The 12,233-nt window shown below is 45.2% G+C and overlaps 1 protein-coding gene across 3 annotated transcripts in view; it reads right to left on the reverse strand.

Moving 5' to 3' along the window:
- The window catches only part of SPOCK1 (SPARC (osteonectin), cwcv and kazal like domains proteoglycan 1), a 584,260-nt gene that overhangs the window by 176,219 nt on the left and 395,808 nt on the right, over positions 1-12,233 (reverse strand). For all 3 annotated transcript variants that reach the window (XM_005209367.4, XM_024994095.2, NM_001075500.1), the window contains one exon: positions 166-292. In XM_005209367.4, the coding sequence (XP_005209424.1) occupies positions 166-292 (127 nt within the window). The remainder of the gene's footprint in view (positions 1-165; positions 293-12,233) is intronic.

Genomic DNA, 12,233 nt, shown 5'->3' on the forward strand with positions numbered 1-12,233 from the left:
CTCTTCGGTCAAAGAGTCTATTCCTGTGGCAGCTTATCAAAGGCAAGACCTCAAGTCCACCAAGATTCACAGGGTCCTGTTTCTGCCCAGAGAGCCTTGTCAGAACAAGCAGACACAGAGTACTTCTTGATGACAAGAAAAAAAAAGACAATGAAGAAAACTGACCTTGGATGTATAGGTGTGGCCATCGGAGCCACAGACCATGGCTGACTGTGCCGCGGGGCAGGGCTTGCACTTGACCAGATTCGAAGGTCCGACCCAGTGCTTGTGGACCACTGTCCCCTTCTTTTGCCTGAGGATGAAAAAAAGAGGGCATAAGTAACTGTCGCTCCAGTTTCCAGGGGTCTTTCTCCTCCAGGTTACCTGGATAAAGGCCAAGTAAAAGAGGGCTGGTCAAACAGTCCCACGCATCCCCAAGTCCCCTGGCTGGCATCCACATGGAGTCCAGCTCACTGATAGCAGGCAGGAGATAGTTCCAAAAACCTAGGTTCACCCACCGGATGGACAGGAAAAAGCAATGTGGCCACTAAAAATGTAGTAAACACATGACTTACTTTTTTTAATTGGAATATAATTGCTTTACAAGGTTGTGCCAGTTTCTGCCGTATAGTACAGTGAATCAACTATAGGTCTACATATATCGCTCCCTCTTGAACCTCCCTCCCACCTTCTCACCCCCCATCCCACCCGCCCAAGCCAACACAGAGCACTGAGCTCCCTGTGCTGAAGAGACATTGACAACACACTAGAAAGACAATGAGAAACTGACTCTGTCAGTTCCTCCAGCCCCCTGAGGAGGGTGGCAGATCACAGGTGTCCCCACTCAGCACCCAGAGCCTCAGATGCCTCCAGGGCTGATGAGCATCCTCCAAGGAGGAGGACGCACAGACGACTCAGAGAGTAGTCTAGATAGAAGCAAACACAACCAAACGGCTTTATCACAGCTGTGGAAAAGCATCTCTGGATATGTTTTAAAGCAATTTCAGTCCAGCTTTCAATTTGCCATGCGACAGCGGCTCTGAGATGATGTCACTTTCAGCTGCTAAAATCATCAGAATTCTACTCTTTCATTCCAGCTCCGGCATCTCCCTAGCCTAACCTTTGTCATAATGATAAATGGCACTATTAGGATGGCTTATGTCCACGGAAAGAGCCCTGTCCTCATATCATAAACCACCAAAATCAAGGCCTGCAGTTACGGCCACCCTTCCTCTCTTAGAGGAGCTGCTTTCCCAGCAGACCGTTGGGAGCCACATCCCTGGCCAAGGGGCCAGGGCTGGGTGGCGAACAGGCAAGCCAGGTGGGTACTGTGCCCTTGACACACTTTGCCTGGGCCATCCTGTGAGGGGCTTAGTTGGGCTCCAGAGCCAGAAAATACAAGTCCAAACCTCAGCTCTGCCACTTACCGTGCCATCACAGCAGGATATTTCACCCTGTAAGTTTCAGTTTCCTTATCTTTAAAGTGGTGGGGGGTCGGGGGACAAGGAATAGTATCTCTTTCAAGCAGATAGTATGAGGATTAAAATGGCTCATGTATGTAAATGACTCAGTACAACGCCTGGAAAAAAGGGAGCAATCAAAATGTCATTACCATTATTATTGTTGTTTCGTCACTATATCGTGTCTTACTCTTTGTGACCCTGTGGGCTGTAGCCAGCCAGGCTCCTCTGTCCACGGGATTTCCCAGGCAAGAATACTGGAGTGGGTTCCCATTTCCTTCTCAAGGAGATTGTCTTGATCCAAGGATTGAACCCACATCCCTTGCATTGGCAAAGTGAATTCTTTACCACTGAGTCACCAGGGAAGCCCATTATCATTATTATATGCCCTATCAGATGGAGCTGTAGGGAATGAAAGCACCATTGCCATAGAAATGTGACTTAAGTCTAAGGCCCTAGGTTTGGAGTTGGTGCTGAACTCCCCAGAACTCACGGGCCACAAGGAGTAAATCTTTTCTGCCAAGTGTAGAAGGGATCTTCAGCACCTCGGGAATTCAGGTGTGGCATCTGATGTGACCTACCCTCTTCCAAATGAACGACAGTGAGACACAAATGGCATCCACCAACTTGGTTATTATCCTACCTCAATCCTGTCCCAGCGATTTGTGGGAGGCAGTAAGAGGAAGGAGGTCCGTTTGGGGAATTATTGGGTTGGCCCAAAAGTTCGCTCGCTTATGGGAAACCCAAATGAACTTTCTGGCCAACCCAATACCTTGGCGGTTGACATCAGGAGGGTGACCACACACCCTGTGCACAACACCTTGGAGAAACTGGGGACCCCAGGCCAGACAGGGTCATAGACTGAGCCCATGTGAACAATGAACTCGGAAAGGAAGTCCTATGAGGGCACTTGGGATGGCTGGTCCAGATGACTCATTTTACTCAGAGGGACAACTAAAACCAAGCTGGGGAAGGGTTTGCCCACCGGAAAGGATTGGTGGCTAGGTAATGGTGACAATCACACAGCCACAGAGTGTCGGGATGGCTTTCCTTCAACCCTCCTCAGACACACTTAGATGACTCACCTGAATGATTCGCTGGGGGCACCTACACGTTCACCACTAGGGCTCCTCTCTCCAATGCCTCCCTGCTTCCTTAGCAGTTACTCACCTTGTCCCTGCCTCTCTGTCTGGAATAAAAACATCTACTGTTCACATTTCTAAATCACATGGATATGGGTCTCCTATTATCTTTAACCAAACACACTTTCTTCTTTCAAGATGTATTCTGCACTACAGAAAAAGGGATGGGAGGGGATGAGACTCCAGGCAGCAGACAAGCAGGCTGCCGGCATGGGCTTTAATCTCGGAGTGGGTGATTCCTTCAGAAGAACACCACACATTTATCATCATTCTCACAGCAGATTGTCTGACGCTGATAATGAATCAGCAAATACAGGCAGCAGTTCTGTGTCTGGCAGCCTCTCTCCTGGGTCAGTCTCCAGCGTGTGCGCCCATAGCCAAAGTAATTCTTGTTTTGAGTTCCCAGAGAGTGGTAATAAAGTCTAGAAAGTGGGCAGCTTTGCTGGAGCAGACTACCATGTGTGATGATGCCCCAGAGGAAGGCAGATGGCAGGAGCTTAGCCAAAGGCAGGCCAGGGAGAAGTGAATGCTGAGTCACTGGCATTAAGGAAAAGATAGAACTACCAATTAATCACCAGCCAGTAAAGATGGGTCATCCCTGTCTCTGGACCTGAACTTCACCATTAAATACATTAAGGGGAGACAAAGAGATGAGGCTTTCTAGGGCTTCCTAGTGGTCTGGGGCATCAAGGATGCTCAATATAGCCTTGTTGGGTGAGTGGGTAGATCCCTGAGTGCTGACCACTGCACTGGTTACTAGCAGTTAATCACAAAATCACAGACTAAGCCTGAAAACCCCTTAAAATGAATCTAGTCTAAGGACTTTAGTTTATAAATGAGGAATTGGACACACAAGTGAATAGCAGAAGTGAAGTGCCCACTGTCACAAAGAAATACAGCCAAGTTACTTCATATACATTTGTCAAGTTGAAGTTACCCTGAAATTGACTGCATTTCTCTGGGAACATTTTAATTCCCTACTTTGGCATCTACATTTTCACTATCAAGGCTCAGTCTTATCAATAAAGCCCTTCTGAAACACTGTCCCTGACTCTACACCTGTGGAGGAGGAAGCTCTCGCTCATACCCCATGCCAGGTGGTCATGGATCATGCCCAGGAGGAACCACCTCTGACCCTGGGATGCCCTGGGGACTAAAGGTACAAAGGCCAAAGCATGCTGAGTTTTCCCAATTCTAATGAGACAAGCATACCTGTTACATTCAGACAAACTCAAGTATTTCTTATTCCACTAGGACTCGTGAGAAAATGGCACCCAAATCAGTACTCTCTGTCCAGAGGCCAAATTACACAAAGTAATGTACAAGTAGATGTGAGCCCAAGGAAGCATAACTTCCCTGGTTATTGGGTATATATTTCAATCCCTGCAATTCAGTGCAAACCATAAAAAATAACCAACCCAGGTGAGGCAAGGGACTAAGCTTTCAGGCTCTCAGATATTTCACTTCTTGAGTCAATGAAGAGTGAAATCCGATGAAGGTGTCTTGATGGCACTGCTATTCCCGGTGTCACAGACATTAATCAACTGGGGCGACACAAGCAATTTAGTCTGGGAGGCAGGTCCTGCCAGCCCTCCCTTTGGCCTCAAAACCCTACCTCCACCCCAGTCTGGCTGGCGCCAGGGGCAGCCACGCCTCCCACCCTATTCTCGGCTCCACACAGAAAACCTAAGCTGAAAAGGGAAGACAATCAGGAGATCACCAGCATTGCTTCCTCTCTTTCGGTCAATTGCTTATCCTTATCTCTTCAAGAAAATTAGAGATACCAAGGGAACATTTCATGCAAAGATGGGCTTGAAAAAGGACAGAAATGGTATGGACCTAACAGAAGCAGAAGATATTAAGAAGAGGTGGCAAGAATACACAGAAGAACTGTACAGAAAAGATCTTCACGACCAAGATAATCACGATGGTATGATCACTGACCTAGAGCCAGACATTCTGGAATGCGAAGTCAAGTGGGCCTTAGAAAGCATCACTATGAACAAAGCTAGTGGAGGTGATGGAATTTCAGTGGAGTTATTTCAAATCCTGAAAGATGATGCTGTGAAAGTGCTGCATTCAATATGCCAGCAAATTTGGAAAACTCAGCAGTGGCCACAGGACTGGACAAGGTCAGTTTTCATTCCAAACCCAAAGAAAGGCAATGCCAAAGAATGCTCAAACTACCGCACAATTGCACTCATCTGACACGCTAGTAAAGTAATGCTCAAAATTCTCTAAGCCAGACTTCAGCAACATGTGAACCGTGAACTTCAGATGTTCAAGCTGGTTTTAGAAAAGGCAGAGGAACCAGAGATCAAATTGCCAACATCTGCTGGATCATGGAAAAAGCAAGAGAGTTCCAGAAAAACATCTATTTATGCTTTATTGACTATGCCAAAGCCTTTGACTGTGTGGATCACAATAAACTGTGGAAAATTGTGAAAGAGATGGGAATACCAGACCACCTGATCTGCCTCTTGAGAAACCTATATGCAGGTCAGGAAGCAACAGTTAGAACTGGACATGGAACAACAGACTGGTTCCAAATAGGAAAAGGAGTACATCAAGGCTATATATTGTCACCCTGCTTATTTAACTTTTATGCAGAGTACATTATGAGAAATGCTGGACTGGAAGAAGCACAAGCTGGAATCAAGATTTCCGGGAGAAATATCAATAACCTCAGATATGCAGATGACACCACCCTTATGGCAGAAAGTGAAGAGGAACTAAAAAGCCTCTTGATGAAAGTGAAAGAGGAGAGTGGAAAAAGTTGGCTTAAAGCTCAACATTCAGAAAACAAAGATCATGGCATCTGGTCCCATCACTTCATGGGAAATAGATGGGGAAACAGTGGAAACAGTGTCAGACTTTATTTTGGGGGGCTCCAAAATCACTGCAGATGGTGACTGCAGCCATGAAATTAAAAGACGCTTACTCCTTGGAAGAAAAGTTATGACCAAACTAGATAGCATATTGAAAAGCAGAGACATTACTTTGCCAACAATGGTCTGTCTAGTCAAGGCCATGGTTTTTCCCGTAGTCATGTATGGATGTGAGAGTTGGACTGTGAAGAAAGCTGAGCACCGAAGAATTGATGCTTCTGAACTGTGGTGTTGGAGAAGACTCTTGAGAGTCCCTTGGACTGCAAGGAGATCCAACCAGTACATTGTGAAGGAGATCAGCCCTGGGTGTTTTTTGGAAGGAATGATGCTAAGGCTGAAACTCCAGTACTTTGGCCACCTCATGCGAAGTGTTAACTCATTGGAAAAGACTCTGATGCTGGGAGGGATTGGGGGCAGGAGAAGAAGGGGACGACAGAGGATGAGATGGCTGGATGGCATCACTGACTCGATGGACGTGAGTCTGAGTGAACTCCGGGAGCTGGTGATGGACAGGGAGGCCTGGCGTGCTGCAATTCATGGGGTTGCAAAGAGTCAGACACGACTGAGCTACTGAACTGAACTGAACTGAATCTTTTTTTTTAAGTTTACCAAATTCCCAGCATGTATGTATGCTTTTGAAGCAGTAAGATGATTCTTAAGGACAAATCTGATGATGTGATTCCATGCTTAAACCCTCCATCTTCTCACCCCCTGGGGCCTGTCTGAACTTCTAGTTTGGGTGTTAAACTGACCGAGCCTATCTTCACCGGGCCACTATCTGTCCACTTTCCTCCCCAACCCTCCACCACACACATCCATGCATATACACACATACCTATGCATGTACATACACACATACACCATGCAGACACCCCCCATACATGCATACACACACACACACCCCATGCACACACAGTCTTGCATGCAGGCATGGACACACACACACGCATGTATGCATGCACACATGTGTACATATACGCTGACCGCCAACACCAAATATTTTTGCTCCAGCCACTCTTTGCTACTTCCCAGAGCCCACCAAAGAACTCTGCGCCATCGTGTGGATTTTTCCCAGATCTGAAACACGTTCATCCCCACCCACGTTTCTCCCCTTCACTCCTGCCTGCCTCTTAAGGCTTTCTTCAAGGTCTAGTTCAAAACTCCCCTCCCCCAGGAAGCCACCCAGGGCCCTTCCCACAGGCAGGCAGGCTGCACTCCCAGTCCAGCATGGTCCTGTGATCACTTGTGGTCCCCAACTTGTCTGTAAGCAAGCATCTTTATTAGGCTGGATCAATGTTAAGATGCCATTATGATTCAGACAGGACCTGGGGTACACCCAAGCCTTGGTGCCCATCCTGGACATTCCCCTCCCCATGCTCAACACTTCTCCCCATCACTCAAGTCCTACTGATTCTATCCCTAGCCAGCCACATCAGCCCCTTACATATGTCATGCTAACTTGAATCTGTATGACTTGGTAAATAAATGCTTTCTACCTATATAGCAAATGTCTGCCCCTTGTCCAAGCTTCAAATTGACTGCTTCCCATGCAGTTTCTTTGCCCTCTGGGAGCCCTACCCGAAGAAGAATTAATCATGTGCGTGCATCTGAGCATGCTCAGTAGCTTCAGTTGTGTCTGACTCCTTGCAACCCTATGGACTGTGGTCCGCCAAGCAACTCTATCCACGAGATTCTCCAGGCAAGAACACTCAAGTGGGTAGCCATGCCCTTCTCCAGGGGGTCTTCCCGACCCAGGGATTGAACCCATGTCTCCTGCATTGCAGGCAGATTCTTCACCACTGAGCCACCAGGGAAGCCCAGCGTTAATCACGTTCATATCCAACTGTGACGGTCACCACAGCACAAAGCAGTTCACTGTGTGTCTATCTTCCACAACAAATTGCATGTTCCTCAAGGAGAGTGACTGGGCCTTAATCATATTTGTGATCCTGGGGCTTGGAAACATGGTTGACCCTTGGGACATGGGTGTGCTCAGTGAAATACATGAATTTATTAATTTGGACCTTCAGAATTTTCTCCTTTTATTTCTGGAAATTATTAGCACTAACTGGAAGACAAAAATAGCATGTGGTTTAAGCAGCAAGAATTCAATAGACTGAGAAATTCTAATTCAGACTTGAAAAACAATTAGCAAAAATGTCTAAAGACAGCAGGGAAGTGGGTAGAGGGCTCTCCTGTATATATGAGGGCTAAGGGACTCCCCATCTTTTGAAAGTAGGTTGCCTCCAAAGCTAGGAGAGGACCTCCAAGGCACAGGTTCCAAATTCCCAACTGATAATAATTTTCCAATTTGAGAATGAAAAATGAGAATTCTCAAGAAATCTTAACTGTTACTGAAATAATTTTTTCTATATTCTTCTCAATACTATATTTAAGTGCTTTTTTAAATCAAATAGGATACAGTAAGTTTAGTAGTATTTATAAAGAAATGTAGCTTAAAGTGAAAATCCAAATACTAGAAATTGCCAGCAAACACTGGTGGGTGGTGTTCAAATACTGTGATACTTGGACCTCCTAGCAAGTTAACAGCACAGCACAGAATCGCGTGTTGACATTTGTTCTAAAACTACTTTTTGGAACACCACTCAGAGGATTTCCATAAGGTATACTATGCAAATACATTTATTAATATTCATTTTATTTACAAGAGCAACTCACCACTGGCAGCAGAGTGGATGACGACTACATTCTTATAAGATGACAATAACTACAAGTAAGATAGACCAGATCATGACAGCTCTTCCCTGTCCTAGTTCCTGATAACTGGTTGACCAGTTGACCTGGTTGACCTTAACCTTCAAGTCCACTTTTCAGCATTTCCCGTTTTTGCCTCCCACTGGACCCAGCCACTCCTTACTCTGAGATCCCCACCCTAGCCACTTGAGGCAGATCCCAAACCCTGCCACTTCCCCATGTGATAAGCAAGGGAATCTTTGATGACATGAGTTGTAACTCAGTATTTCATTTGACCATGGGCAGAATAGGGTCATAATCAGGGCCCACAGTATAAGTAAAGCAGTATCAGAACAAAGACTTTCACAGTAATTTTTCCAGCAATAAATATATATGCCAGTATAAACTTCCTGATATCCCAGAGGATGAAATTCAACATTGTGTATCAAAAATACTTGCACAATGCAGCAGGGCTGGGGGCCGCTAAGACTGTCTGTAGAATTGCTGACTTTTTTCAGTTATTGAAGAAGACAAGACCACTACATTTTATTCAATACACTGTGCATTCTAAACTTGTTTGCATAACTTTTGATAGAAATGTTTTACTCTGCATATGAACAGCTGGTAAAAGAGGAAAGCAAATTCTAGATCACAAATAGTAGCAGCAACACTCCAGCTATTTTACATGACTGCTAGACATCCCTCTAAATGCTGAGGACACTTCCCTGACTCCTCACCCACAATGACCCCCTGGTGGTAGATGCTATCATTAACCCATTTTATAGAAGCAAAAAAGCAGAGGTCTGCTTAACCAGTCCCAGTCCCTTCTTCTCTGACCTGTCTTTGTTCTCTCATCAAATCTCTATGGCAGACCTGTCAGCTCAGAGGCCTAGAGAACCCACCCAGGAGCCAACCCTTTCCAGTAATCACAGTGTCTGTTTGCTGGCAGCCAGGATCACTGCATCTTATTATCATGTTAATATCAAACTGCCCATTGAAAACCAAGATTGAATTTGTTTGCAAAATCAGAACTAATTGCTTCTGAAACAAGGATGGAAGATACTCAGACAGTTGATACGGTGACTATGTTGAACCAGAGACAAAATAATGAATGCTAATTAAAAGGGAAAATATGTTAACCATTGAAATAATCTGTCCTGTAAAATGAAGCTATAATTCCTCCATTGTTAGAGTTATTTGAGTCATTATACTAAGTCATAAAATAACACAGGAGGAGTATAATGGCTTGTGTCATTTCAAAAGCTGCTTTGTGAGAGAGACAGACTCCCACGTGAGACAAGCTACACCCTGGTATCTGTGGGCTCAGGAGTCTCTTTCCCAAATGAAGAAGGTCCCAGATATAAGATCCTGTCCAGAGAGAGTTCAGGTTTCCTAATAAACAGATGCCTATTAGAGAACTGTGGAAAAAAATGCCCAGTCTCTGTAGAGTAACTGTTGAGCACCTTGGAGTGTTGTAAGCACCACCAGGCACTCACATGGTGCAAACACAAGCTATTTACAGAAGCTTAAAATTTTAAAGGGCAAATATATAATAATGAGCATAGCAGCTAAACATTTATTGAGGCCTTATTATTCTGCTGGTACTATTATTACTACCAGCAAGAGTAAGTAACATGTTCTGAGCTCTTACAATGTTCCAGGCCCTTTACATGAACTGTCACATTCACACCTGCCAGCAGCTCCAAGGAGGAGAAAAGTGATGGTAGAAATGGGAAGAAGTGTGAGGAGTGAGCCAGGGAGAGTTTGTGAGCAAAGAAGACCTACTGGATGGGAAGGACCAAGACCACAAGGTGGACCCTGGTCATCAGGGAGAAGCACCTACTAATTCACTGATTCAGGCCTGCACATCACTCACAGTAAGCCAGCACCCTGTGTGGCTTCATTCCATCTGGCTTGGCCCAAGTAAGGAGGCTGATCGTGTGATATCTCCCAGGTCAAGGCTCAAATGCATCAGAAGAGACAAGCAGGTGCCAGAATCAACAGAAAGCCCTCAATGCCCCGGCATACTCCCAAGCCACCACCACATCAGCTTACTACTTCAAACCCATAGGAAAAGTATGTATTTTTAGTTTTTAGAGCAGAATCAAGGCCACCAAAAAGACATGTGGCTGGTATGGATGCAATTCCAAAAGTAGGAACTTCTGTGTGTGTGTGAATGTCAACCTCTGGCCTGCAATTCATTTCAACTTGAGCCTCCGTGACCTGCCTTTCACCTGAGCTGTGTAATGGCCCAGGCAGCTGGAAAAGCATCTAACCTTCAAAGATGACAAGATTCAATAGCCAGAGGAGAGTTTCCAAAAACATTGTATGTGCATGTAGAAAAGAGCTGGAAATGCATTAAGAGGGCACATACCAGGGAACACACCCTCTGCCAGGTAGGAGTGAGGGTGTGAGAAAGGGAACTTCAGCTTTGTCACTCCATATATCTAGTATCTGACTCTATACCAGGTATTGCTGGTTTAATCTGTTCAAAATCAAAACATGGAAGGTATTTTCAGAAATTTAAAAGAAATGCATGTTGTCAAGCCTACCCTTCACTGCCAGACCTGCCTCTCTCCAGTAATGTTTGAAAAAGTCAAGGTGATTGAAACAGAAGATCTTTCAGGTGCAGGAAGGAGGGCTGAATAAAGGAAGTTCATCTGCATAAAAGCATCGGGGAATACTCAAAAGATTCTGGTGAAGACCAACAGGTCAGATCTATTGAACTATGTTTCTTCATTACTGTATTTTCAGGGCCTATTTAAGCAAAGCTATCAAAGCTGAAGGTATAATTATTCCAAAGGTGGTTAGGATCCTGGAGACAGTCTATTTACTAAACATTCATAACAAACGTACTGCACTGCGCTGTGCTTAGTCACTCAGTTGTGTCCAAATCTTTGTGACCCCATGGACTATAGCCCGCCCGGCTCCTCTATCCATAGCAAGTATCCAGGCAAGAATACTGGAGTGGGTTGCCACGCCCTCCTCCAGGGGATCTTCCCAACCCAGGGATCAAACCCATGTCTCCTGCATTGCAGGCGGATTCTTTACCGTCCAACCTACCAGGGAAACCCAATATACCTACTATGTGCCAGTAATTGGGTAAAGAATTCAAAGATAATACTAGCATTGTGTTAAATGTACTTCCTAAAACACATATTACCTGTAACAATTCTTTGTAAACGTAATGATATTTAATTATTCTGAATGACTGAATTTATTTGGGATAGGTGTTACCTTAACTGTTTTTATTCTTACTCACATCTTGAGACAGTAAAGAGTCTCTGCCCGTGGACTTCTCCAGGAAAGAATACTGGAGTGGATTGCCATTCCCTTCTCCAGGGACTGAAACCTCATCTTCTGCTTGGCAGGCGGATTCTTTACCACTGAGCCACCAGGGAAGCCCAAAGAGTCTCACAGACTGCTGACTTGCTCAAGAAAATTTCTAACAGCAAGACATTCACTATTTATTTCAGGACCCCCATCACCACCCTCAGGCCATTCTACATTTAAGAGTGTCAGAAGCAGTTTGTGGGCCAATGGCTAAAGGCCAAAAGGAAAGGAAGTTGCCAGATTATAAACCCAGATCTCTGGTGTTCTCCCATTCTGCACATTACTTGAATCAAGGTTTCCTTATACTTGAAACCAAACAGATATGTCCAGGGATCCTCATCAAACCTAAACTCACAATACCCTCAAGTGTCTCCTGACCAGATCAGGAGGATTAGCAGGCGGATGTGATTATGTAAATTCCACTAAGTGCTCAGAGACTGTCTGCAGTCACCTTCCATTAAGGCAACGACACAACATGGCCAGTGGCACCAGGGGCTGGGAGGCAGGGGTTTTAACTCAGAGTTCAGCTTGTGGAAGAGCTCGGCCGCTGGGGCCTGCATGCAAAACCAGTCTGTGTGGGTGGGTGCACATGTGCACGCACGCATGCACACACACACACACACACACACACACACAGACATTTACAGGCCACAACTAAAATTCTGCTTTGTTAATGAAAAGTGCTAAGCCAGCAGTGTAATAGCAGCTATTAGGGAAATATAAGTGAACAGTTAAGC

Source organism: Bos taurus, chromosome 7 (assembly GCF_002263795.3).
Source record: "Bos taurus isolate L1 Dominette 01449 registration number 42190680 breed Hereford chromosome 7, ARS-UCD2.0, whole genome shotgun sequence".
Taxonomy (NCBI): Eukaryota; Metazoa; Chordata; class Mammalia; order Artiodactyla; family Bovidae; genus Bos; species Bos taurus.